At 48.9% G+C, this 25,771-nt stretch overlaps 9 protein-coding genes and 1 non-coding gene across 10 annotated transcripts; 7 read left to right on the top strand and 3 right to left on the bottom strand.

Annotated features, from left to right (window-relative positions):
- Window positions 1–5,541: 5,541 nt before the first annotated feature.
- Window positions 5,542–6,207, top strand: DACRYDRAFT_19023 (uncharacterized protein; the record flags this gene model as incomplete). The annotated part of the gene is made up of 1 exon (XM_040771415.1): window positions 5,542–6,207. One exon carries the CDS (start codon window positions 5,542–5,544, stop codon window positions 6,205–6,207), a length of 666 nt encoding a protein of 221 aa, XP_040623871.1.
- Window positions 6,208–9,678: 3,471 nt separating this feature from the next.
- Window positions 9,679–11,691, bottom strand: DACRYDRAFT_19022 (uncharacterized protein; the record flags this gene model as incomplete). The annotated part of the gene is made up of 8 exons (XM_040771414.1): window positions 9,679–9,891; window positions 10,186–10,214; window positions 10,245–10,344; window positions 10,391–10,534; window positions 10,564–10,986; window positions 11,110–11,262; window positions 11,300–11,374; window positions 11,569–11,691. The coding sequence occupies 8 exons, from the start codon at window positions 11,689–11,691 to the stop codon at window positions 9,679–9,681; spliced, it is 1,260 nt and encodes a 419-aa protein (XP_040623870.1).
- Window positions 11,692–12,972: 1,281 nt separating this feature from the next.
- On the top strand, window positions 12,973–13,427 carry DACRYDRAFT_25409 (uncharacterized protein). Its single transcript, XM_040774149.1, has one exon. It carries the CDS (start codon window positions 13,200–13,202, stop codon window positions 13,362–13,364), a length of 165 nt encoding a protein of 54 aa, XP_040623869.1. The 5' UTR covers window positions 12,973–13,199; the 3' UTR covers window positions 13,365–13,427.
- An 836-nt stretch (window positions 13,428–14,263) lies between these two features.
- On the top strand, window positions 14,264–14,335 carry DACRYDRAFT_t60. The gene has a single exon. It is a non-coding gene; the product is annotated as a tRNA-Thr (tRNA).
- A 368-nt stretch (window positions 14,336–14,703) lies between these two features.
- On the top strand, window positions 14,704–15,992 carry DACRYDRAFT_119776 (mitochondrial ornithine transporter 1; the record flags this gene model as incomplete). The annotated part of the gene is made up of 7 exons (XM_040770860.1): window positions 14,704–14,881; window positions 14,937–14,947; window positions 14,999–15,062; window positions 15,109–15,273; window positions 15,334–15,458; window positions 15,510–15,644; window positions 15,696–15,992. 7 exons carry the CDS (start codon window positions 14,704–14,706, stop codon window positions 15,939–15,941), a joined length of 924 nt encoding a protein of 307 aa, XP_040623868.1. The 3' UTR covers window positions 15,942–15,992.
- A 305-nt stretch (window positions 15,993–16,297) lies between these two features.
- Window positions 16,298–17,710, top strand: DACRYDRAFT_25407 (alpha/beta-hydrolase). Its single transcript, XM_040774148.1, has 3 exons — window positions 16,298–16,730; window positions 16,783–17,501; window positions 17,548–17,710. Exons 1-3 carry the CDS (start codon window positions 16,701–16,703, stop codon window positions 17,645–17,647), a joined length of 849 nt encoding a protein of 282 aa, XP_040623867.1. The 5' UTR covers window positions 16,298–16,700; the 3' UTR covers window positions 17,648–17,710.
- Window positions 17,711–17,913: 203 nt separating this feature from the next.
- DACRYDRAFT_97396 (uncharacterized protein) lies at window positions 17,914–19,028 on the top strand. The gene is made up of 3 exons (XM_040777451.1): window positions 17,914–18,170; window positions 18,227–18,387; window positions 18,440–19,028. The coding sequence occupies exons 1-3, from the start codon at window positions 18,053–18,055 to the stop codon at window positions 18,572–18,574; spliced, it is 414 nt and encodes a 137-aa protein (XP_040623866.1). The 5' UTR covers window positions 17,914–18,052; the 3' UTR covers window positions 18,575–19,028.
- Window positions 19,029–20,297: 1,269 nt separating this feature from the next.
- DACRYDRAFT_25405 (uncharacterized protein) lies at window positions 20,298–20,861 on the bottom strand. The gene is made up of 3 exons (XM_040774147.1): window positions 20,786–20,861; window positions 20,666–20,735; window positions 20,298–20,610 (listed from the first exon to the last, which is right to left on the bottom strand). The coding sequence occupies exons 2-3, from the start codon at window positions 20,673–20,675 to the stop codon at window positions 20,399–20,401; spliced, it is 222 nt and encodes a 73-aa protein (XP_040623865.1). The 5' UTR covers window positions 20,676–20,735; window positions 20,786–20,861; the 3' UTR covers window positions 20,298–20,398.
- A 1,225-nt stretch (window positions 20,862–22,086) lies between these two features.
- DACRYDRAFT_119774 (alpha/beta-hydrolase) lies at window positions 22,087–23,474 on the top strand (the record flags this gene model as incomplete). Its single annotated transcript, XM_040770859.1, has 3 exons — window positions 22,087–22,706; window positions 22,772–23,210; window positions 23,265–23,474. The coding sequence occupies exons 1-3, from the start codon at window positions 22,126–22,128 to the stop codon at window positions 23,472–23,474; spliced, it is 1,230 nt and encodes a 409-aa protein (XP_040623864.1). The 5' UTR covers window positions 22,087–22,125.
- Window positions 23,475–24,013: 539 nt separating this feature from the next.
- Window positions 24,014–24,936, bottom strand: DACRYDRAFT_25404 (RNI-like protein). The gene is made up of 3 exons (XM_040774146.1): window positions 24,777–24,936; window positions 24,529–24,721; window positions 24,014–24,479 (listed from the first exon to the last, which is right to left on the bottom strand). The coding sequence occupies exons 1-3, from the start codon at window positions 24,874–24,876 to the stop codon at window positions 24,122–24,124; spliced, it is 651 nt and encodes a 216-aa protein (XP_040623863.1). The 5' UTR covers window positions 24,877–24,936; the 3' UTR covers window positions 24,014–24,121.
- Window positions 24,937–25,771: the final 835 nt, after the last annotated feature.

The following is a 25,771-nucleotide window of genomic DNA, read 5'->3' as shown; positions in this document are numbered from 1 at the left end:
CTCAGCCTAGTCAGGTGGTCAGGTCATATGACCAAGGATGAGGTCATATGAGGTCATGCACAGCCATGCACAGCAGGTCACCTGACCATCCAATCCTTCCAGCAGGTTCCAGCACATGCCAAGGTATACCAGCTACTTCCATGTCATAAAGGCTTGGTCATGTCTCTTGACCAAGCAATGAGCTGGTGCCCTGACATATTCCCATGTCGTGTCTACCAATATTTCCAATTGGACAAGAAATGTAGGCCATACAAGATGCAAGACAGTTCTCTGGATAATTTCCAATGTATGCTCTGAGGATAGGGAAGCAAAGTCTGATGAGACCATCAGCAGAGACCATTTCAACACCTTCCATGCCAGCACTTTTGATTTCCTGTATGAGTTGAGTCATACAAAAGTGGAAGAGGTGCTGTTGCGCAACCTTTGCAGCCTCATTGGTCAGCCCCATCTTGTCAAACAAATCCATAGGCAGAAGTCCAATGAGCATCCAAGATCACATAGATATCGATTTTTTGATTTCCTTGGGTAAGTTGCTGATCATCAAATAAACTGGATAGCCTTGCCTATTTCCAGAGAATTGTGTGAGCTGGGTTTTGTCTGTTGCCAGTATGACTGGAACAAGAGTAGCTCCATGAGGTAGCTGCCCCTGTATCATGATTATTAGGAGAACATTTGGAGAAGGAGGGGGGAGGAAGGTTACTTGAACATGATGCCACTAATTTCCCATCCACATCTCAGAGTAGAGACAATTTTCTTGGGCCTCATCTGCAAAATGTTGCTCCAAAGCAAAGTGCAAGTGTTCTAGAAGGCACAGACTGCCAAACAACAAACAAATAGCTCCAAGGAGTGACCAACAGTGAAAGGTTGAGATATGAGAATGTCCAACCAGAGGAATCTCTATCTTCTCCCAGTCTAGCTGAGGAACCGGTAACTGATGGTCAATAAGTTTATTCAACTTGTAAGAACTCTTGAAAGGAATCCCTGCGTGATCAACAAACTTCAAGAAGGGGTTGAGTTGTGTCAACCTGAAGGCATACACACAGCTTACCAGGGGAGTCAGGAGCCTGTCAGTAGCAGTGTAATCTATGCCTTCAGCCTTCAGCCAATGAGCAAGATGAAAGCTGAAAGGTGAAGAGAAGGGGCCCCATTGATTGCTGTCTTCCTTGATGCCAGCATATGCTGCATAAGGTGTCTCCCTCCAGCCTGGGAGGGGAATGCCAGCAGCAGGGGTATACATCCATGTTGATCAGGGAGTCTCCGATAGTCCCAGTTGAGGAGCCTGGAATATGTTGTGTTGTAAATCACATGTATTTTGCCCAGGTTTTGTTTGATCTGAAGTATGCAATAATGGTTTGAAAACCAAGGGAGGTCACATCCAGCTTCTCCTGCAGCATGTTGAACACACTTGTACCTTCAATCATAAATGTCTCTTCACGTTGTTTGTTATTGTTGTCACTTGATGAGTCCGACATATCCTTGCTATCCACAGAACCCCAGTGTGCTTCTGAGTACTGAAAGCATGGGGTTCTTTTCCACTGTGTTGCATGCTGCTTCAGCCTGGCCCAGTTTCCAAAGGTCTTTCTGCAGCCCAAACATGTTGCTACCATAGCTAGATATAACTCAAGTGATGGGATGACAGAACAAGAACAATGTCTCACACATCCATGTTGGTGACCAGACTATAATAGTGCTGAAAATAGGAGGAATAGGTGGCAAATCCTGAGAACAAGCATCCATGAAGACCCGAATGGTTCTCCTCAACCATGATACCGCTTTCAATGCCATGCATGAGGTATCAACACATAGTCAAGCAGGATAATTTGGATTGGGTCTTCAAATTGAGAACCCTCCATTTTTATCACTCTGATGGTGTTCCTGCATGCTGGATCAATTCATGTGTAAGAATGGCAGGTGACCAGGATCCCAATCATTGGACAGGGGCAGAGATGATGGTTGGTATTATGTGGTCCAGGCAAGTCTGTTGTGCATGGAATAAAGCAGGATGTTGCAACATTGCTATCTGGAACCTGGCTCACAAAGTGCCTTCCAGGAACTTGATCCTTGAGGTCCGGTACTGGCAAAGAGACAGAACTGAAAGTACTGAGGATGGGTTGATGTGTTGTTCAAAGCACTATCAGGAGATGTATTCCCAATTGGAAAAGGGCCCACTCAACAAGAACAATGTTTCAACTTGATGATTGTCTGGGGTGGAACCCCCAAGTCACCGAGTAGATCACATCAATGATGAGAAGCATACAGGCAAGAGAAGCACATCCAGCCACCTACGCCAGGTGTCTATGTCATTATGAGAACTGTGATTCTATTGCATGACTTGACCGTAGCTGAGTCATCACCATTGGATAATATTAGGAGATGTTGCACATGGTGGGGGCATTTGCATTGCCATGGCAGCTTATCATATGCTTGTGTCAAGGATAAACATCATTTGCATCTGAGCCAGGGGTCAGGGCAAGCAACTTTCCTCTGTACTGCATATGGCCAAACCACCACTAGTATGCCAACTATTGACTGATTCACTCATTCTCTTGTTTAAGACCTATCTTCAATCTTTCAAATCCCTCTATGAAACCTTCACTGCTTCTCAGGTAATTATTCAATTTGTATGGTGGGAATCCATTGCTGATGTTGTGTTCCTCCCCAGGCCAGAGGAGGCATTCCATTTGGAAATACATCTGCTACCATTTTGGTGGGTTGCTTGGCTCTGACCCATCAAAGTTCCTCAGCTTCTTAGTGGAATTTGCTCGAATTGGCCCTACTCAATCAGGGAACAGTTCTTAATATTGCAACATGGACAAAGCAAGTACCGTTATTTGACCAGAACATGCATGCAGCCCAATGAGAAGTGGGGTTTCTGGTCCTCCAAGACCTCTGCCCAATCAATCAGCTCAAGGTTCTACAGAAGAACATGTTGAACATATGCCTTCCATTCATCATCAGGAGGCCAAGCTGCACAATTTGGCAAAGTTGTCTGGCCTGGTGCAAATTTGCCAAAATGATTTGGGAAAGCAGACCTTGAGATGATCAAAGCAGTGCTAGGAAAAGTCATGGGCTACTTTGAGACTCAGGTCTCAGGTACAAGTGGTCCAAGATCACAGTAAGCTCAATTGCTCCACTTATTCATGGTTGCTAAGGAATATTACTGAGATCTCCTGCTTCATCAATCTCCAGTGATTCAAGCCCACGTATGACAGATGGAGACGGATCGGAGGGTTTGACCATTCCCAGCACAAGCAGCAGTTTCCAGTCCCTCACTTCACCATTTGTAAGCCCTGTCACCTCTCCCAAAGCACATCCTGTTTGCAAGTCAAAAAAGCAGAAATCTGATGATGAGCAGTCCCTTCATTCTCCAACCTCTCAGAAATTTGCTCTCAAGCAGACAAAATCTCAAACAGGGCTCAATGTTTCTATGGATGTGGAAATGGAAGACTACTTGCTCAGGGAGAACAAGCTCTTCCAGACAGCGGGACGCAGATAGGAAGCCTCACCCTTTTACCACGCATGTCAGAGTACAAGTTCATCTGTTGCCTGGCCAATATATGTGACCCAAAAAGTGCAGATCTTGTCAAGGATCTGTGGATCAAAACATGTTCTTGTGGCACTCTGTCACAACTGGTACTTGATGGTGATATCAAAGATGTAGACTGGTAAACACTCTGATGGCATTGCAAGTCACTCATTGAGATCATGAGCTCATGATTTGGCAGTGATGGATGTTAGCTATGGCATTTCACAGTAAGGTGTCTTGGTATGTTGTTTCTCAGATAATTCACAAAAGAATTGCCCTGACTCCATGAAGTATCCAGTGTGTATACAATCTGGGAACTTGGGCATTTTATCTCCAATATATTCTACCTTCCAATATAGCAAACAGCTGGTCTAGCTGTCAGATAGACTGCTACAACCAAGAGGGTGCCCATGTGGCAAAATTAGCTGCAGAAGGTAAGAGAAGCTTCATTATAGAACTCCTTTACTCCAAAGTCTAACTTCCTTGTTGTCTTCAGGGAGCCTTCACATCCTGCTAGTCCTTCTGGCATTTCAAAAGGCCACGGAGGTGTGTGAGATGAGGGATTTTGTCCTTGATTGACTTGCGACTGCTCTGCAGAATCCCACAGCCCTGCCTGGTGAGCAATTTGTGACTGTGTGCATGCATAGAGGATTCAATGGCAATCAGAGATCAATGATCATCAGAAGGACATGAAGCATTTTCTTATTCAGGAGTGGCTACCATGACTGCATGATATCAGGGAGTCATGCCCTTTGCAGGCATTTGGAAGGGATTTTGGCTCCAATCTTGCTGCGGATGATGAGTGGTTCCAGGAGAATTTTGATCTTGACACTCTCCACCTTGGTGCATGCTGCAAATGTCTCTCTGTTCTGCCCTGCACTGATGGTGGATTGTGTGGTTGAAGGGAGTAGAAACAGCAAGATGGCCTGTTTTGCCATACAACCCACTTCCCCACTGACTTCAAAGGAAGTGAGATTGCAGTGGTTTTCCAGATGAAACTAATTTGAACCATGGTTGGGTTGAAGGATAATGGGCATGAAATGAATGCTGGCTAGCTGTCTGCTTAACATAGGGTGGAGGTTAGAATGTGAGCAGTGCTTTCCTGCTCCACCTGGAAAACTGACTTCCCCAACAGATAATTGTATTAGGATATCAATTTTTACAGTTGGCTGGAATCACACAATTGGCTGTTGCCGCTCTGGGACTCTGTCAAGTGTTGGATCATGCTGAGATGGTCAAGCAAGGTCAACCTGGAAACACCAGTGCTCATTGTCAGTTCACCAATCTTCATCATAGGCAAAGTGCAATGCAAGCAGCGCATTCACAGAGATGTATGCTTCTAGAAGTCATGGACCATTCATTCATTTTTCTCCTTCTCCTCTTAATTGCTAAACCCATATGAATGACTCAATGATTATGTGTTGAAGCCGGTGACAAGAGAGGCAAAGGTACACAAATCCACAACTTGGGGGTGCTCCTCTTGCTCAACACCATACAGTTGGTAATGTCACATTGGCCCTTGGCTGGGGAACCACATACATGTATTGATGCCACCATGATGTTTGAGGAGATTGGCCTCAATTTGGATGATAAGCAGTAGCGCAACATGCTCTCTGTTGGCAAGCTTTTCCACTTCTATACATGGCAGTATCAGTACTGCAAGTACTGACCAGTGCAGGATGAATTTGACAAGAATAAGAGCCGCACTATGTGGAAATTTTTGCAGATGTCAATCTTACCTGAGGTGCATGACAAACACTATCAATGGACACGGGAATTTTTCAAGAATAGAAGAGACAAAAGATGTAAGTATGTTGATCTGTTCAAGAAGAAGTGCACAAAGCCCTCATTTGTAGTTCCTGTGCACTCATTTCCCTGACATACCCTGGATATATTTCTGATTATATGCACAGGAACTCAATGACTTCAATGCTCTGGAGAAAAAGTTGTCCTACAAGGACATCTGATTCTACCATTCCATCTCTCATTCTCTGTTGTGGAAAGAGCAAGCCGAGATGAAAGTGAAGGAAGAAGAGGAAAAAGCCCCAGCACCTCCAGAACTGGCTCAGCCCACATGCGCAGCATCTGGAGGGTGGTTTGGCTGCATGTGGGGCATGACTGCTGCAACAGCCACTGCTGCTGAAGAGGAAGAACCCTCAGCAACTCTGGACAATGATCAGCGCCAGGAGCTTTACAATGTGATTGAGTACTCAGACAAGGATGTCATTCCCCAAAGTATCAACCTTCTGCAGGATGTCATGAAGATGTGCATGTCTGCGTGTTTGACGCAGGGCACTTTCACCCTCTGGCCAGGTGGTAGTGACATGATATCCCTCATGTTTGACTCATTGAGCTCGGATCTCATCCAGCAACCAGAGAATATGGAATTTGTTCTTGCGCTTGGTGGGCTTTCTGTGTATGATGCAACATTGCCAAACTCTGTCTATCCCCAGATTGTATGCATCAAGGAGCAACAACCCAAAGCAATTGATTTGAAAGAGCAGGAAGAGGCCAGTAACCAACTGAGCAAGGTTACAGATACAGAAGACCCCTTCCTCCTCTCCAAGTTTGAGCAAAACCCGCTTGACAAGAGGGCAGATAGCACACTCACCATCAGGATGTGGGATATGGAGATCATATATCATTGGGGCTATGTGCAGGCAATATTCAAATTCTTCTGACCACCACCAACACAATTGGAGACAATTGGCACCCTGATTGTGAGGGACCTTCAGGAAGTTGCATGAATGGGGTGTTTGAAAGATGTTTGGAAGAAGGCAGTAGTTTGATTGAGAAAAATGTCTTAACAGCCTACCTGAGTCTAGGTGCTTCAATATTCATATGTCTGGTAATCATAACTATATCAACTTGGCCAAAGCAGCAAATGAGGAGGATGCCCCTCTGGTGCCTGAGAGCCCTCCATCACTCCCTTGCTGCTTGTCACCCTCTTTGGCAGTTTAGGCAATCACTAGGAGGCTGGCCTTCTTGCATAGGATGTCACTTACAGGCGATGTCCTCAACACCATGAAGGAGAGGCATGTGCAGCAGTTCACGGGTGCAGTGAATGCAACCAATCAGCCTTGCTGTATCATAAACTTGGGAAGTCCAACACTGCAGGTTGTTCATCCAATCCATGGGCTGATTGAGAGTGGTGTGGACATCACCCATAAAGCTTCAATTAACAACAGTCACCAGGAAGGGCAGATGGGATTCACCAAGTCAGCATTGTTTGCACACAATGCCCATCCACATATCCCATAACATCAGGCAAGCCTAGGTAAGCAACATTAACAGCTAGCATCTGTGCACCCATGTTGGGAATGGTTTTAAACATAATCCATCAGCATTGCAGCATGGAATTGGGTGAAACAGAAGAAGACACACAAATATAGCTCAAAAGGATGGCCTAGGTAGACAATATGAGGTTCCACCAGGGAACCAGGAGCAAAATGCAATCGGGCTGCATAGAAAATAGCTTGATGTTCATTATTCTTAGCATTGCACACCCAAGTGAGGAAATGTTGTAAGATTCTTGACTCAAACTCAGGCTCCTTGGAGTGGATATACTGGTGGACGCATTGAACATATGCTTCAACATTTTAATGGAGGTTGACTTTCTCCCCTGTCGACTCAGGAACATTCTTCAAAGCCTTGGTATCATAGAGTTCATTGTATCTGATATCATCCAGATGGGCATGTTGTGACACAGTGACAGGTAAAGCAACATTCTCTGTGCTGGTGATATCAGGTTGGTGGTATGTGGGCACATGCAAGGGGTAATACAGGGCAACACCCCTATTCTGATGAGGGGTACCACAAGGAGTTGCAGCCTGCTGTCTTCTAACCAGACCTGCCAAGGGGCACTGAGCTTGGACTGTCATGTGAGATAAGGCTGTGAAATGATTTGACAGAGTGATGGTTGGTGGTGACACTGCTGGTTGCTGCACTTCCCATGTCATGCCCATTGGCCATGTGTAGCCCCCAGGCACAGGATAGATTTGAGTAGGAGGAGCCAGCAGAGAGATTATAGTTGCATTTGAATACAAATTGTAAGACCAGGAAGCAGGCCAAGCTGTGAGCAGTGGATCAGAAGGAGGCAGCAGTTCATACTGGTATAAGCTAGCAACAAGGTGTTGCAGCATAGCTTCGGCAGTCAAGGTTGTTGAGATAGGACTAGCTGGGCTTTCAGAGCCAGGCAATGCAGTGGTCTCTTGATTAGGTGTTGATGTTTCTTTTGTGCTGAGTTGTTCTGATGTGTCTGGGACAGGCAGTGGGGTATCTGCATTGGGCTGTAAATCTGGACTATCATGAGGATGTTGGGACATAATGGGTTGCAGCAACTCTTCTTTGAGACTATCAGGGGAATCAATCATGTGTGCAGTGGATATGTTTGATAGCACCTAGGATTATGCTTGCTGCAATGGCATCATGGTCAGTCCATAGCTGTGAGGAATCAAACCCATCTATGGACCTGGAATTGGATGCAATGTGATCGATCTTCTAGAATGGAGATTGCATCTCAAAGTCAAACACCCTAAGCATGATATTGCAAGGATTGCCAGGGGAATTGAAAGTAGTGAGGGAGGTGTGTCACAGGTTCATCATCCTGGTGGTCCTTTGACAGGAGGATGTGGAGGCACCACCCAGTGTGGTGACTCAACCCCATGTGGACTACCACCAAGTTCCACATCACCATCTGTCAGGGGTCTCACTTAGTTCCCACATACAGATATAATGTGTCTTAGAATTGACCAACATATATTTACTATGCCCTGCTTTTCTGGTTATGGGGCATTTCCCATCAGATATCTGGTCCACACCAAATAACTCACTGAAGATAACATGCTGGGCTCTCCCTGCAGTGAATCTTAAGATCAGGTATATTTACATCTCACCTTCAGGTCTCTGTAGTAGCAAATGCACTCTGGGATCTCTATGTCTGGCATGTTGGGATCTCAATCTTTTGTATCTTAGTGTCTCAATGTCTGGCTGAGGTATCCTTACCTCATATCCTGGTATCTTGATGTTCTGGATCTTGATATCCCAATGGTTGGTATCTTGGGATCTCTGTGCCTGGTATCTTGGGATCTCTGTGCCTGGTATCTTGGGATCTTAACACTTCATATCTTGGGATCTTGATGGTTGGTATCTTGGGTTCTCTGTGTCTGGTATTTTTTCCATAGAAATATATGCCCACCCATTACTGATTATCAAAGATACAATGGGACAGAATGGAATGATTAGAGACAAGTTCAGGTAAGCTCCACAGTCATGGTGTAACCACCCAGAACAGAGTTGAGGTATGCCCTGCTCAGTATGTCAGGTGTCAACTGCTTATCGGCTCTAGAGGTCATGGTATGACCACCCAGAGCAGAGTCAAGGTATGCCCTGCTCAGCATGCCAGGTGTCAACTGCCTATCGGCTCTAGAGGTCATGGTATGACCACCCAAAACAGAGTCAAGATATAATGTTTGTTGTGCATAATTCATAATTCATAAGCATACAATAGAACATACAAAGAGAAGGCTCCTCAGTACATATTTATGTGCATGAAGGTGAACATTCCTCCTTTCAGAAGAATTATGGGGGTGTAATGCTTAAATGTGAGAGGCACGGGGACTGTTCATGAGCTTGCACTGCAAAACCCACTCATGCAAGACTTCTGTGTGTCGGAATCCCAAGTGATGTGGTGAATCTGCATGGAGTTCTGTCAGTAGGAAGCTTGCATCCCAGCCAAATGACTTATGGGATGATATTGCATTGCAAGATGACTTTCAACTGCTTCAGATTCCAGATGAACCCAAGTCACATCCACATTGCAGCATTTCTTGAGATTGTTGCACACATCTTTGCTTATGGACAGACACTGGTACTGCTTGTTTACTGGGAAGGTGCCATTGGGGGTTTCATAGCCTTCATAATCACTACCTTGACCAACTGCTGCAATAGGTACTGGATGGCTCAGGAGTTTCAAGTGAACATTTCCTAGGAAGACATGGATTCCAGCTTCTTGACAATGTGACAGTTCATCGAGTCACAGGTAAACATGGTCCAACTGCTGGACAATCAGGTAATATTTATGATGCAAAGCAGATACACACTGAATGTAGGTGAAATCCTGGGGGAATAGTCTCATACACTTTTAAGCACCCTCAGTCAATCAGGCAACAGGGCACTTGTAGATGTTGAGATATCTTCTCCACCCACTTGTTGTGCCACTTGTGCCAATTGGGGTATCCAGGACACATCTCTTCACCAGCCAAGCTCCACTCATCTGACATCAAGTCCAGCATCACAAAGAGAGTCCGATCCCATCCATGTGCTTTCTCAAATTCAGAACATGCTTTCAGCCTTTGCCCATATTTCTGTATCACAATGAGCACTGACTACAGTCTTGAATACAAAGAAGCCAGCATGCCTTTTTGCTCCACTGCATATAGCAATTGTGGCCCTTGTTCCTCTTCATGTTCTTTGTTCTGGTTGGATTGTTTGCTTCTCTGCATGCACACTGAAGAGATTTCCAAGTGATGCTCTGAAAGAGATGAACCAAATAGCCTTTGGACAGTGGGTGAATGTGTTCAGAGGTCCATATCCAGGAATCACACTTCACCTATGCTCATCAGCTGTGGAATCTGCCTCTTTTCTTCCCACAAACTTACCAAGATCTTATCCCAGACTGCCTGGACAACTTCATGCTGTATTCAGATATTGTGCTCACTCGTTTTGCTCATACCAAAATCTAGGCCTTCAGTTGTGCCCACTTTAGCTATCCCTTTGGTGGGGCTGACCTGCAAGTGGTATTGATGTGTCAATTTGCACTAAACCCATTAAGGGTAATCAAGGGTATGAGAAATAGAGATGTACCAAGCAATGCCGTTGGATAGGTGGAGTGATAGCCCCATCACTTGCATATCTGTCCTCTAACTCTTTGTTGTTATTGTGGTCCTCGTCTTCTTCCTTGCTTTCATTGTGGTCAGAGCTAAGAAACTCCTTGGTTACATCCCAAGTCTGTCTATCATGTCAGTGTATATGCATACAAAGTTCAGAGTGAAGGCTACTTCTTTATTGATATTCTTAGACTTGTCCCACTTCACGGTGTACTGTTTATTGAGTGGTTGGGGTGCTGAGAGAAAGCCCAGTGCAGAGATGGAGCTCTGATGAGGCAGAGAGGTGGAGGAGACTTCAGAAGTAGAGATTGAAGTTGTCTGGTCCTGTAGAAACATATTCAGGTGAGAAGCCAGTTCTTCTGAAGTCTGTTCAAGTTTGCATAGTAGGGCCATGGACAATTTCTTGCCCTCTAACTTCAGCCATTCCAGTTCAGCAAGCTGACCTCCAGCCCACTGCAGGTGCACTTTGGTTTGGGCATGTCTGGTTCTTGTGCAGTGCAGTTCTTCTCGGAGACAGTCTGAGTCCACTACAGTGTTGGCAACAAGCTCCTCAGCTTGTTCCTTTGCTTGACGCTGAATGTGTTTGAGAAAGTCTTGTTCACAAAGACAGATTTTTGCTTTGTGCTCCTGAAGAGCTGTTTCTTGAGCATCAAGAATCTTCTTTGCCATGGTAATGGGTGATGCAGATTTTCATACCTGAGCATAGATTGTTGTAGTCTTCAATTGTTCAGCTTCAGAGTATTTGTCTTGAATCTTCCTGCCAGTATCTTGTTGCAAGCCAGGGTTCTGCACCTGCAGATGTTGAACTTGACTGATATCAGCCACTTCTCTGTTTTGAGCTAATGTGCTCTGTGCAGGGAGTGGTCAGGCATGTGGGTACACACACATTTGGTGGCTTGCATACAGTTTCCTGTACAGCCTGTGGATATGGATACACAGTCATGCCATAACCCTCTCGTGGCTGACAGCAATTAGGAAATGGGCCATAGATAGGGAGGAGATGCTCACAATGTAAGGTGCTGCAGAGGAAGTTGATGAAGACCTTACTTTCAATGCACTTGTTCACCCAACATGGGTTTGTCCAGTGGGAGTTGCTTTCTGACCAGGCTAAAATCAAGTCAGGCTCAGGATAGAGTGCATATGCAAAGCCTTTACCTCTTCAAATAAGGTACTGTTGGACAAAGATTCTTCCTGAGTGGGACCCATGGTGTGTAGGTCTGTATGTGGATGGTGCTTGAAGTAGAAGAACCAGGCATTAGGGACTGTTGCAGCAGTCATATTGGGGATGGCACATACTTGTATGGGGAGGGGTGGAAGATTTGCTGACTGATTGGGGAGATGTAGCCAATTGGCTTCCTGTATTTGAGCACCTGAAGGTGCATATATCTTCAATGACATGAAAACAAGACTACAAAGTTGCAGATACCTTGAGGGTGATTGCCAAGCTGAACAAAGTCCGAGCTCTTCAAGTTTTGTCTTCATTTGCCAAAGGCTCAGCAAGCTGCAAGATGCACTTTTGGCATGCTTTCAGGAGATGTGAAGGCAGATATTGGCGATGGCAGGGAAGCTGATGTTCTCATTGTTGAAGGAACTGCAACAAACTCACATGCACCAGCATTGTTCAATCTACTATTTTTGCTATGCCCCATTTGTTTCTTTTGCGGCATACATTTGTTGTCAGAAGGATCATGCAAGAGACCATTATGGGCATCAAGGGACCATTTCCATGATGCAAGTGTGGTTGGACAAGTGTTGGGCAGCCTCAGTGTTGCCTTGCCTTGCATCGTGAACCACCCAAGATAAGAAGATTGGCAAGACAAAGCTAGAGACTCAGTGGAAGTCAATTGGACAGATTGGATCAACCTATGCTAGCTAAGGTGCACAAGCATTGATGGTCATTGTTGAAAGCAGGACAAAGTGATGCCGTATGATGCAATTGGTGCTCAAAGTCCATGCAAGGTTGCTTCAAACTTGAGCACCTCACCATGGCATCCAAAGGCATTGGGCATCTGCCATACTATGATGTGATGTCCCATTACTTCATAGCCGCTTTGTGAGTCACAGGCAAAGTTATTAATATTGTTCAGGTAAGTAGCTAAAATAATTGTCAGTTCTCAAAGAGAGACAATCTTGTGAGTGATGCTCACTAACTCTGAGCTGGGTCAGCAATCCATGTCTGTCATACATCCTGCCATTTATCCTAGGCTCATCCAAACATCTCAGGACCATCTGAGTGGGCATTGTCCCTTTGCATAGATGCACAGCTATGCCATGTTCTTGTGTTTGTGTTTAAGCAACCACCTGTCAGGTTGGCAGAGATCTCAGCAGCCAGTATATGAGGTAAGGGAAGATGCAGGTTTTGTTAGGTCCTCAGATAATTGAATGAGAGTGCTATGCCTGCAAGGGTTCTGCATAGCCACCATAGCATTAGGTAGCACTGCCTGTTCTCACGGATGCTTGCACGGTCCTTAAAAGCTTTAGACAATACTCGGCCGCTTTTCCCTTCTTCCCTTCTTGTCGGCCATCCTGTTCTATTTTACTCACTCGGCGTTTGCAAGACCTCTGTTCTCGGGATATCAAGACCGCGCGGAGTGACGACGAGCTACGCAGGAGGAATGTCGGCTTCTCGAGGACCGCTCCGGCGTCTGATCCGACTGGACTAGGATAGAATACGCAAGATGGTTCCTTCCCAAATAAGGAGCAGATGGACCAAATTGGGAGACTAAGACCATGTGCTCGTAGAGCGAGGAATGCTCAATCGCTGGTAATCGGTTGTCCGCTTCCTGATGACGTCGATCGGTGATCGGCTTTCTCTAGGATCGCCGATTCTCAGCTTGATTGTCTACTTCTCTCGGACTGGGAAGAGACCCTATGAGAAGGACACGCCGCAGGAGAAGAACTATCGTCTCGTCCTTGCACCGCTAGTGGGGTGTGTATATAACCCAACCTAACATCCAATCCCCTCCCTGTCACATCAACCCCTCCTCACCCTTCCCTCGCTGTCTCTCTCATCTCGTCTACTTGCACTATTCTGCTTCCTCATCCCAGCTCGCCATATCCGCGCTATTTAGCTTGCTTGTCTCGCTCATTAGTCCTTCCTGCTCACGCTCTCGTCAAGTACCATTCCGACCTTTTGCAGTACACACGTTCCCCCCCTACGCCAGTGTGCCAACGAATCCCTCCGCAGGCTAGTCTCCCAGTCAGACGCACTCCTGACACCCGGACTGGTAGTCCTTCTTGTCAGGTTCTTGCATCTGAAGGAGCCTAAGCCTCCCCCCTCTTCCCTCCACATACCGCGTTCTCTGGTCTATTGGTGGGATTGGTTCCTTCACAGACACCGCCTCGAGGATACCAGGACAAGAAGTCTTGGTAAATTCCGAGCTGCGTCTGCGCACGGGCGAATTTCACTGCCCTCTAGAGCTCATCCCCCTTCCCAGACGTGCTCAACCCTGCCTGCTTTCTGTCTCCGGTCTCTGGCCTCTCCTCTGGTGCTGCCCATTCTCCTCCGCAGACACGGTCCGAGGCTAAGGACTCCTTGTCCTTTACGTGGGGCATCCAGTCCTGTCTGCGTAGTATCAGGGCGTGTCGCTCCACGCCCATTCCATAACCTAACTTGGACATTATCTACGCGTTGATGATTCTGTCCCGCTTCCGGCAAGCTACTGTAGAATCGCAAGCTGTTTGGTCCTGTGTTGCGGTATCGTTAGTTTTTGGCTGAAATAGAATGGACGTGCAGTCATATGTTGTCTGTGTGGGTGGCAAATGTATGAAGAAGTGCCTGTTGCGAAGTCGCCGAAGAGGAATCAATCTTAAATATGTGATGAGAAGTCTAGACCCGTGGTATGCGGCAGCCCGTTTAGCTCAGTGGTAGAGCGTGTCACTCGTAATGATAAGGTCGATCGTTCGATCCGGTCAATGGGCACACCTTTTATGCACAATGGAAGATTCCCTCGATTTTCGAGCACTTATCATGGTTTTTACATGGTTTTGGAAGGTTTTGCTGTCGAACCTCCACTGGGTTGTCTGAATAAATCAGTGATTTAATTTATTCGTTTATAATATGAATAAAGCATCGTTGTATGCATCGGTGTAACGCCCGAGGTGAGCCCGATACGCGAGAATCATAGACCCTGAACCCCTTCTCGCACAGGCGCTCATTCCGGTCTTCTTCCTCTTCGCCTCATCCTTCCCCCCTCTCCTCCTCCTCCTCCTCCTCCTCCTCCTCCTCCTCTCCTACCTCCTTCTCCCCCCTTACCTGCTTCCCCTCCTCCTCCCATCCTGGCTCGCAAGATGTCCGAACCTCCGCCCCCCATCGTCCACCCCGACTCCCCCCTTGCCCCCCTCACAGGGCCTCACCGGCGCCCTGGTCTAGTAGTAGAACTCATAGCCGGCTCGGTGGGGGGCGCTGCTCAGGTTCTCGTGGGTCAACCCCTGGATACGATCAAGACTCGGGCGCAGATCGCTCCGAGTGCGTCTTTTCCTCTTTTCTGTCGTGTGTTGGGTGCTGATGATACTTGGTGTAGAGGGCATGTTTGTCAGTGTTCTTACTCTGTTCGTGGGATAGGAGCTGAGATGACTAGCGTAGAAAGGCCCTGTGGATATCTTAATGCAAACGATGAGAAAAGAAGGTTTTCTAGCGTTATATAAAGGTGACTTCCCCAACACCTCTCCCGCGACGAGCTTACCACGATGCAGGAATGGCCTCCCCCTTGATCGGCATCGCTGGTGTCAACTCCCTCCTCTTTGCTGCTTACTCGGTCTCGAAACGCGTCGTGTCGCCTTATCCTGATCTCTCTATCCCTCAGATCGCGCTTGCGGGTTCGATGGCCGGGACGATCAACTCTGTGCTCGCTTCCCCTGGTGCGCGCTCTCGATACCCACAACGTTGTAGGCTGACAAGATTTGTAATTGCGTAAATAGTGGAAATGTTCAAAGTGCGCATGCAGGCGCAGTATGGACAGCCAGGGGATAAGAGGCTCAGGCATGTCGTCTCAGATATGTGGACACACTGGGGATTCCGGAAAGGGATCATGCGCGGTTTCTGGGTTCGTCTCTCGGTGCACCTGCTCGCATGTGCTGATGCTTGAGGTGTGCAGGTGACGGTCGCAAGGGAGATACCGGCTTATGCGGGGTTTTACGCTGGGTATGAGTATGTCAAGAGAGGGTTTGTCAAGCAGTATGGCCCGGATCTGCCTTTCTGGGCTTTGCTCACCAGCGGCTCGTGCGGAGGGGTGCGTCTTGCTATCTTCTACTCGTACATCGACTCATACTCCTCTTTGCAGATCTGTTACTGGATCTCTTGTTACCCTCTCGACGTGATCAAGTCCCGTGTCCAGCAGGCAGACCATCCTCCAAAAGGACTCGACTACATAACCCAAGAGATGCGCATAGTGATGAAAGAGTCTGGATGGCGAGGGCTTTTCCGAGGGTTGTCCCCGAGTTTGGTCAGAAGTATCCCTGCTGCAGGAGCGACGTTCGCCATGTTTGAGCTGACGAGGGATTGGCTGTTGAAGTATACAGATTGGTGATATACAGTTGACGATCTAGATTAGGCGTAGAATGGATGCCGGCAGAGCTGTGGTCATGTTGTGGTCCCTGGGGACGATGACGCGTATATATGCACCTTGCAGACGACGTGCAGTCCACCTTCACACCAACCACCAATGGGCGGCCACCCTCCTACTGTCTCCTCATCATCTGAGGATACGCCCCTGCTCGAACCTCCCCGACATACGAAAGAGCTCCATGCGCGCATCTCCGCCAGTCCACCGATATATCACCGACAGCCTGCCCGCGCCCTCTGGCTAATATCCCAGATCCTCTTTTTGCCTACGCTGTACCTCTACTGGCATGTCCGCTATTTTTTGCGTTCTGCAAGACCGCTGCCCTCTTGGCCGTTGAGACGTGCTGTCGGTGCGCAGCTGATCAGATGGGCGACGAAGACGTTCTACATGGGGAACGCCCTTCCCCGATGGGACATCTCTCAAGAGCCTAACGAGAGAGAGCTTGCCCAGCTAGAAGACTACCGAGCCAGATTCGTATGGATCGACCCTGTTGACATACGGGAGCTTGTTGCTCCTCTCCGTGCTTGGGCAGAGCACGCCGGTGTACAAGGTGTGCGAATCAGAGGGTACTGGGTGGGGGAGGAGGTCGAGCGACCTGCTAGGGGACGAGCGACGGTCGGCAGGAGTCAGGCAGATATTTTGCAGTATCGGGAGATGGAGAGACGGGAGAGGGAACGGGAGGCGCTGGGAGGAGGAGAAGGGAGGAGGGAGACGGGAAAGGTTATGCTTTTCTTACATGGAGGTTCTTATATTGTACGTCTCTCCGGTCAACTACCAACTGTTTCTCACGCGCAATTCGATGTAGACGGGAAGCGCTCATCCCTCCGACTTCACCTCTTTCCTCCCTGGCAACAGCATCCATCACTCACACAAGCTACGTGCATGCCTATCAGTAGACTACCGGCTGTCCTCCGCCTCCCCCAACCCCTTGGCCAACCCATTCCCCGCAGCGCTACTGGATGCTCTCTCCGGGTTCCGCTACCTCCTCTCTCTAGGTATCTCCCCTGGAGAAATAATCATCGCCGGCGACTCGGCAGGCGGGAACCTCGCATTAGCATTATGCAAGTACCTCGTCGAAGCTGAATCTCTCGGTCCTGTCCTGGGCGGCCTTGTTCTGCTTAGCCCGTGGAGCGACCTCACAGACTCGCATCATTATCCCGATTGCTCGCTATATCGGAACTATAAGACGGACTACCTCCTCGGGCTAGAGGAAAGCATGGGCAGCTATTCGGTGCACGCCTACTGCGGAGGCGTGTCACCCTGGTGTCCGTGGATCTCCCCTGGTTCGCTAAGACCGGGCGAGCCCTTCCCGGGTAGCGAGGAGGAGCGAGCGCAGATATATGTAGGAGCTGAAGACTGGGACGATGCGAGTTTCCTCCATTGGCCACGGACGCTCCTTATTCCCGGGTCGGTGGAGATGATCATTGACGAGATCCGCACACTCAAGGGGAAGATGATGAGGGATCGTGTGAGGCTTACGTATAGGGAGTGGGAGGGGTGCCCGCACGATTTTATGACTATGTGGTGCGTAATGTTCTTTGCATGCTTGGGGGAGTGCTGATGAGGGCAGGTTTATGGAGCCGGAGAGGACGCAGATGCTGAGGTTTATCGGCGCGTGGATCGATGGGGAGGTCAATGAGGAGATCGCGACTGGAGAGACGACGGATTGAGTGGGTGGTGGATCCTCGCACGGAACATTCGGATCGGGACAATATGGATGGAAGCCGTTCAGGTGAGCGATGTATACCCCGACTCACTGTACTACTCTTCTTACATAATGGCATCATTTCATCTGGACCTACTGGTTGCGCCTTCCCCGCTCTCATCTGTCGACTACCACGTGCTACCCGGCCACAGAATCATGCAACGCTTCGTCGGACCAGCATGTGAATGAGCAAACTGTTCAGCGTGAAAATAGAGAAGAGAGGAGGGTTTTGTATCGGCAAAGATCGGGCGCTCGGGGCAACTCCGGCGTAACCTTCTGGGAAAGATGGATTCCTGATTCAGAAGATGGTCTCTTTTTTGCTCCAAGTTCTTGATCGGTCAGGAGGTTGGCATCAATTCTTGGACTTGCGATGTTTTGCGCATGGGCTTCATACTCGCCTCCTCAGAGATTGCTTGCATACACGCAATGGCGATGCAGGAATATACGAACGACAAGGAAGAGTCCTGTTGAGGTTCGAAGAGTTCCCAGTATGTACGTCTTCGAGGACGGATTACCCGAGCTGAGTGACAGATCAATTGGATAGGTATGGGACAACGCCTTGGCCGCCCAGTTCGAGCGAGGCAACGCCGCTGGTACCTAATAACCAATCTGCACAAAGCCCGGGAAAGGGGACCTCTCCGGCGTGCCCGGGGTAAATCCTATAAGGTATCGGCTAGGATGCCAGTCCAGTTAAGCGGAAGTCAGGTGCAGTGGCTCGTGAACCAGTCTCGTATAATAGGTTGACACACGGGAATAGCCAGGAGAGCCGACTCAGTACAGGGCGTGGAAAGACACCCTCGCTTGTCGCTCACGATCCACGATCAAGTTACCCGTCTCTTATATTCGACCTATCCTACCCATGATCCGCCCTTGGGGTGGTATCGCAACCTGAACAGACCTGTCGCAGGGGCATAGCAACAGCGCATGCTTATTCGCACAAATGGAACATAATGCATGTGGCCACAACTCGGCATGGGAATCAAATCTCTACGTCACATTTCCACATTGCCCTCTGCTCCAACTGGCGTTTGAGGAAGCCACACAAGACAAGAATCTTGGAAGTTGGAGAGTCTCTGTGATCGATTTTCAGGGTTCCGCCGCGGACAAGGCGACAACAATATCAGGGCCTCCCTTACTCGGTTGTGGCTACATGATTAAGACCCAAAGGTCCTTCCATGTATGTTCTTCGCCGTTTGTCAAGTGGAAACTTCGAGAGGTGCGGAGTATGAACAGGACTGTGTCCCATATGTTTGAATAATTGGTCCATGCGCCACAAACGACTACATTTCAGAATAGAGTATCAATCTATCCACGTCTTCCATTGGTTCATGCGTAACTAGGGTTCCTTCAATTATCACCACATGTTCATTTTCTACTGCTTCATTCAAGCTGCCTCGTGCGCAATGTAAGAGGATACATCGGGAGCAACGCTGCGCGCCTGACTACTGATGTCGCCAACTGGACACTTGTCATACCATTGAGAGACATAGAATATGGAGTAGTGCCTACCAGAAGGCCAGTCTTCAGGTCATTCGATGATCACGATTACCAATACCATGGTGCCGGGTCCACTAATTAACTATACTGAAGCAAATGGCAAGAAGCCGGGGGCAAAACCACGCGCGAAAAGCACGTGGTTCGCGTGGCACCACGTGTGAGTAGGGAAGTAAATCCGGACCCTAAGTCCAAATTTGGAAGTGGAGCTAAATCTGCTTCCACTGCGGCAGTGTGGGACCCTAGCAGGCTGAGGGTTACTTAACCCTGCCCTTATTAAACCCTACCTCTAACCCATATCCCCTAATAATATTCAACAGATAATATATTAGATATATGCATGCAAGGTACAGCACACATGATGCATGTTGACTGCAGTGCCAGGCAGACTGAAAAGAAGATGGGAAATGGCACACAGGAGATGGGACATTGGACATGGGACACAGGACATGGTGAACAATCCCGCCTCCAGCAGGGTGTGTCAGGCTGACATTCCCATGGTAATTCAGAACACTGCCAAGCATTGCATAGTGCTGCAGACCCTCACAACAAGCACCATGAACCCCCACAATAAGCACTGCCCTTCTGAATATTCAGGTATACAAAAACCAGCCTGGCTACATGCATGGATACAAGGAGAGTGTTTTGCACAGCCTAGAGCAGAGAGTATAAGCACATCCCAGAATCCACTGTACTTAGTTATCTTCCCCTCTACCTGAGAGTTGCCTTATATGGATCCGATTATCCTGATATTGGTAGGAAGTACACTTGACCTAACTTGACTTTGACTGATCTGAGACTGACTTCCAAATTTTGTGTACTGATTATTGACTGTACAGCAGTGGCTGAAACTGACTGACTTACTGTTACCTGACCGATTTACTGAACAAATGAACATACCTGTTAACTGACACCAGTATACCCCCATAGCTGCAAGAACTTGCACACCTCCCAGCAGACTGATATATTCAGACCATGGATATTCGGACACCTCTTGGGTTGGATCAATGGGACATGGGAGATGGCCACAGGAGACAGGAGACGGGAGATGGGAGATGGGAGATGGGAGACGGGAGACGGGAGATGGGAGATGGGAGATGGGAGATGGGACACGGGACACAGGACATGGGACATGGGAGATGAGAGTTGGGATGCGGGAGAGAGGAGACATGGAAAAAATATACTTGCACTGAAAACGATGAGCGAAGCGAGACGGGCTCCCCTAGTAATCTTGAACGATACTGCTCGGCGTGCTCCATGTGCAAGATGCAGGTACACGTTTTTGCGAAGGAGGGATAGGTGCTTCTTTGTCAATCCCCTTACAAGAGGAAGCGAAGAACAAGTGTTCGCAACATGTGATGAAGTCAGGGTTGCAGTATATTCGCCGTAGCAATTCCCTGCGGGTCGTAGTGGCAGTCTGCCAGCAGTCCACATCTGCAGGATCTCGCGTTATAATGACAATAATCAATGCCTATGTTTTTGTACTCACTGCATAGCATGTTGAGAGTTAATCATGCGCTCTTCCCCAGACTTCTCGAGAGATTATCATGCTGGCTACACTGATGTGATGTCATGACAAAGTGACAATCACAACAGGGAATGAACGCACGTGTTCGCATCCCAACGACGTGAATGTGAGATGATGGCATCAGTTCATAGCACTGCCAGCTGCAGTTGTGTTTGTGAATGGGACTCTTTCGATTTTCGAGTTTTTGTTGGACAATCCCAGGAGCAATGTCGGAGAGGGAAAACCTCGGTGCTACAAAAATACGTCAGCAAAGCAAAGAGCACATGATGATTTTCCCCTCATCCAATGCACTAAATAGGCGAAGGGAGAGGCCAAAAATCCTGCTCTGTTATCTGCTCTGAGGTGACCCATAACAATTTACCGGATGACAGATCACGTCAGGCAACAAAGCGGTCTCCATCTCCAACAAGGAAGGAAGGGCCCTAAGAGGTTCTAAGAAGTGTCGAGATCTTCAGACGCTTCTTGGTTCGCTGGAGGTACACAACTTGGTCACTATCCCCACGAAATCCAGCTCGGACGCCGAGGGAGAAAGAACGGAACCGCTCGTACCTGTTATCGCCATGAACCTTTTGAATATTTCTCCACACCGACTGGCAATCTGAAGACGTCAGTTCCGTTTGTTGCGTTTGCAAAGACGGAGTTCGTTGTCCCGCTAGATAGCACCTTCTTACGGCGGAGAAGTTTCAGAGTCTGCCAATGAAAGCTGACGTATTTGTACACTGAGAACGGTACTGACCCCCTGAAAGAACTGCTTCTTTATGTATACACGCGGTGTGTGTGCTTCCTCCAAGTGCCTGTAGGTGAAAATTTAGTACCTGGTCAACTCGTCGATGATGACACTGTGATTAGCCTTTCTTCGTTTTTAGCGCCTTTCGGGGCAGCGAGGTCGGGCATCCGACTGAGTTAGGCAATCTCAAGTTCCTCGGCGTGATATCTGAGGTTCTTTGAACATAGCCAATTAGGACCTCTTGGCGGGAAGTCTCGACCCGGATCGATGGCAAATAGAAACCACTGATAGTCCAGTCAAGTCCAACTCAGCTCCCGCATCGCAAACAGTTGTGACAATTGTATTCCAGCCAAAGGGTATTCACTGCCGGGTATTTACTGCCGGGTTGGTGGGAAACGAGCGACCCACCAGCGGTGCCCAACCAGTAATGTCTGACCAGCTCGGTACGCGTCCCATTACATACTGTGCCGATGTTGCCAGGTTTCGTTAGAACTATCCAAGCCACAGGAGCAATGTTTGCAACGTTTGTTAAACTGTCCGGGTTGGTAGATGATGTAGATAGACAATTTAGACATGGGTGGGGGAATGAAGTTGCGCAGCCGTCCTCACATTCTAGTCCCTGGCAATTTAGGAACGACCACCAACATGAACCGGGCAGAGATGATGGCCAACTCGTTATCGACGCCCACCAACAATGGGCGACGACTTCCCCGCCGTATCCACATCTACCTCTGAGAATACACCGCTGCGAGGATCGCATTCACAAACGAAGGAAACTCAGGCAAGCAGGAGCTCCGTCAGGAGCCCAATCTACAATACCCAGCCTGCTCGAGGTCTTTGGTTAACCAAGCAGATCCTGCTCTTGCCTCCGTCATACCTGTACTGGAATGTCCGCTATCTCCTTCCCTCTGGTCGACCTCTTCCCTCCTGGACGCTGCGCCGGACTGTCGGAGCGCAGCTCATCAGATGGGGTATGAAGACCCTCTACAGGGGCAACGCGCTGCCCCACGCGCACTTCTCCGAACCTCCGACAAGAAGAGATCTCGCACAGTTGAAAAAATACAATGCTCGACTTGTGTGGATCGACCCTGTTGATGTGAAAGAAGTCTCGGAGCCCGTGGGTGGGTGGGCTGAGCAAGCGGGCGTAAAGGGGGTGAGGGTGAGGGGATACTGGGTTGGGGACGAAGTGGAGCGAGAGAAGAAGACGACCTTGGGTAAGGAGAGAAGAGAAGGAGGGAAGGTCATGCTCTTCCTTCATGGAGGTTCTTATATCCTGTGTGTTCGATGTCCTACCATTTACCGTTGCTAACGCCCATTTTCCCGCTACCGTAGATGGGGAGCGCCCATCCCTCTGAGATGACTTCCTACTTCCCGCTCAACAGTATCCATCACTCGCACGAGCTCTGCGCCTGTTTGTCCGTAGACTACCGACTCTCTTCCGGCTCTCCCAACCCAGCCGCCAACCCCTTCCCAGCCGCGCTACTAGACGCCCTCTCCAGCTTCCGCTACCTTCTCTCCCTTGGCTTCTCACCCAGGGAAATCATCATCGCTGGCGATTCCTCAGGTGGTAACCTCGCCATGGCGCTATGCAAGTACCTCGTCGAGGTCGAGTCTCTCGGGCCTGTACTAGGAGGACTCATTCTCCTAAGCCCCGCATGCGACCTGACAGAATCACACCACTATCCCGAGAGCTCGCAGTTTCGGAACTACAAGACAGACTACCTGCTCGGGTTAGAGGAGAGCATCTTCAGCTATTCAGTTCATGCCTTCTGCGGGAGTGTATCACCTTGGTGTCCGTAGATCTCTCCCGGCGCTCTGAGTCCTGGAGAACAGCAACCAGGCGGTAGTGACCAGCACCGGGAAATGGATGGGGCCCCAGAAGACGGAAATAACGCGACTTTCCTTCATTGGCCACGGACGCTCCTTATCGCTGGCTCGGTGGAGATGATCCTCGATGAGATCCGCACACTCAAGCGCAGGATGGTGCGGGACGGCGTACTCCTCATGTACAGGGATGGGAAGGATGTCCACACGACTGTATGATCATGTGGTACGTGCTCGTGAAAATTCAATCATGACAGAGGGCTGATGAGGCATAGCTTTATGGAGCCAGAAAGGACGGAAATGTTGAGGTTTGTTTGTTCGTGGATTGATGGGGAGACCAATGACATTACCACTGGTGATGGGCAAGTGGTGCACTGAGTGAAGGCTGTGGATCCTCGAAGGGCCTTTTGCGTGGGAAGCAGCGACCAGTCGGCGACGGAATACCCTTCGCAAACTACGCTCAGTGCTTATATTGGGGCAATAGTATAATTCTGGATGAGATTTTCTCGCGGGGATGGTGTCATGTTGACTGAGCGGACTTTTTGTCATGCGTAGACCGACGGCCTTGCTGCAAATACGATTATTCCTCGTCTCGGAGTGCCTTCGGCTTACAGCGGCCTCAACACCCCAGGCTTAAGACGGACGGGAGTTCGCTCTGGATCTATGATCTGCACAGAAGTTGGATTACTACATACGTATGTACCTAGCCGCCTTGGCATAACAACGATGATGCGGGGTAATGTGACGAACGGGAAAATGATAACACAAATGGATAGTCCAGTGTATATGGTGAATTAATCGTGTATGCGCTCGAAGTCCAACGATAAATCATGAGGTCCGTACCGATATCATCCCTGGAACTACAACTAAGTCGATCCAAACTGACATACCCCGCAGCTGCCACTGGTCGTTACAGCTGTTTCCTTGAAGTTGCAGCTCTGCAAACCCATCGTACACACCTGACTTGGCAGGGTTCCCTTCAGCGCTGTGTTCATATGCAAATCTAGCACTCTGAGCGAGGTCGGTAGGGTGGGCGGTAGAGAGGTCAGATCGTTACTCGATAGGTTGATGTCAACGAGGGAAGTGAAAGCGGCGAGGGAACTCGGGAAGGAGGAAGAGAGGGCGTTTACGGATAGATCCAGCATTTGCAGAGTAGTCGCAAAAGACGCCGTTGGTGAGAGCAGGGTCGCAAGATTCATCTCCAGGTTCTGGCCGTTGACGATACTAATACAAGTCAGCCTTCGGGAATGGTACAAATTAGAGAATTTCGTACAGGGAAGTCAAAGGAAGTTCGGTGATTGAACTCGGCAGTGTCTGCCCGAGGTTAGAATTACCCGCCAGAGTGAGCCACTGCAGTGACTTAAGGGCGTCGAACGCATTGTCCGGCAATGGGCCGAAACCTGTTGTCTGCAGTTGAAGAGTCACGAGTCCGCTGAGTTGGAGAAGACTCTGTGGAAGTGAGCCAGCTGGGCAGGATTATAGTCAGCAAGAGATGCCTGCTTGTACATGAGAATGGCTCACCCGGCACCTGCCCATTCCCCGTGATTTGCAGACCCTGCAATGCAACGAAGCCGCTCATGGAGTCTTCCGACAGGGTCTGCGGTACAGCCGGGAACGTCATCGTCAATTGGGTCACTCGACCTGCTGCATCGCAGGTTACGCCAGACCATGCAGTGCATGGATTCAAGTTGGACATCCAGCCCTCGTTCTTGAGCGGATTCGACGACGTTGAGTTAGCTGCAGCGAGGAAAAGCGTTTGCAAGGAGCAAAACTGGAGAATCTGGCCAACCGAGACACCGCCCGTGTTCGGATCCCTGGACTGTGGAACAAAACCAGGGGCAAGGTCGTTAGGCAATGTGGCGAGAAGAGATGAGCAGGTTCCGCAAGGATAGTTTTGCGGATTGCTGGGTGCTGAGACCTGGAATTGTGTGAGGCAGTTCTGAACGGCTGGACTGAGCGGTTGGGCAAATGCTGTTGGTGATGTAGTGACAGTCGAAGGGCTTGGTGTTGTCGTGTATGTCACTGTTGCTGACGCTGTGGTCAAATACGTTGTGCCTGAAAGGACAACTGAAGAAAAAGTCGGCTCCACGGTAAAAGTCACAACAGGCGGCGGAGAATATACGGTCACATTCGAAGAGGTTGTTGAACTGGAAGTCGACGTCCTTGCGCGAGTACCGAACACACCTCCGAGTGTCGCGGCAATGATGATGAGGATGATCAACAGGATGATGATACACATACGACGTCTCTTCTTCTTGTCCACGTCCTTCTTGGATCTCTCATCCTTCACTGGGCGACCATGTCTATCGAACATGCCTCGTGCCTGCTTCTCATGATACTCAATATCAATGTTGATTGGCAGGGCGACGCTCATCCGCCTCGGATACCCATGATTAGGCACTGGATACAGAGGTTGAGGAACAACGACGAGAGGTCGAAGGCTGCCGGAGGAACGCTTGCTTGAGGGCGAGAGAGGAGAAGTGTCTGTCAGAGGGGTTTCCAGCCGGTCATACGTT

This window comes from Dacryopinax primogenitus (assembly GCF_000292625.1).
Source record: "Dacryopinax primogenitus strain DJM-731 SS1 chromosome Unknown DACRYscaffold_25, whole genome shotgun sequence".
Taxonomy (NCBI): domain Eukaryota; kingdom Fungi; phylum Basidiomycota; class Dacrymycetes; order Dacrymycetales; family Dacrymycetaceae; genus Dacryopinax; species Dacryopinax primogenitus.
The sequence above is the reverse complement of the archived record's forward strand: the minus strand, read 5'-3'. Positions and strand labels throughout refer to the sequence as shown.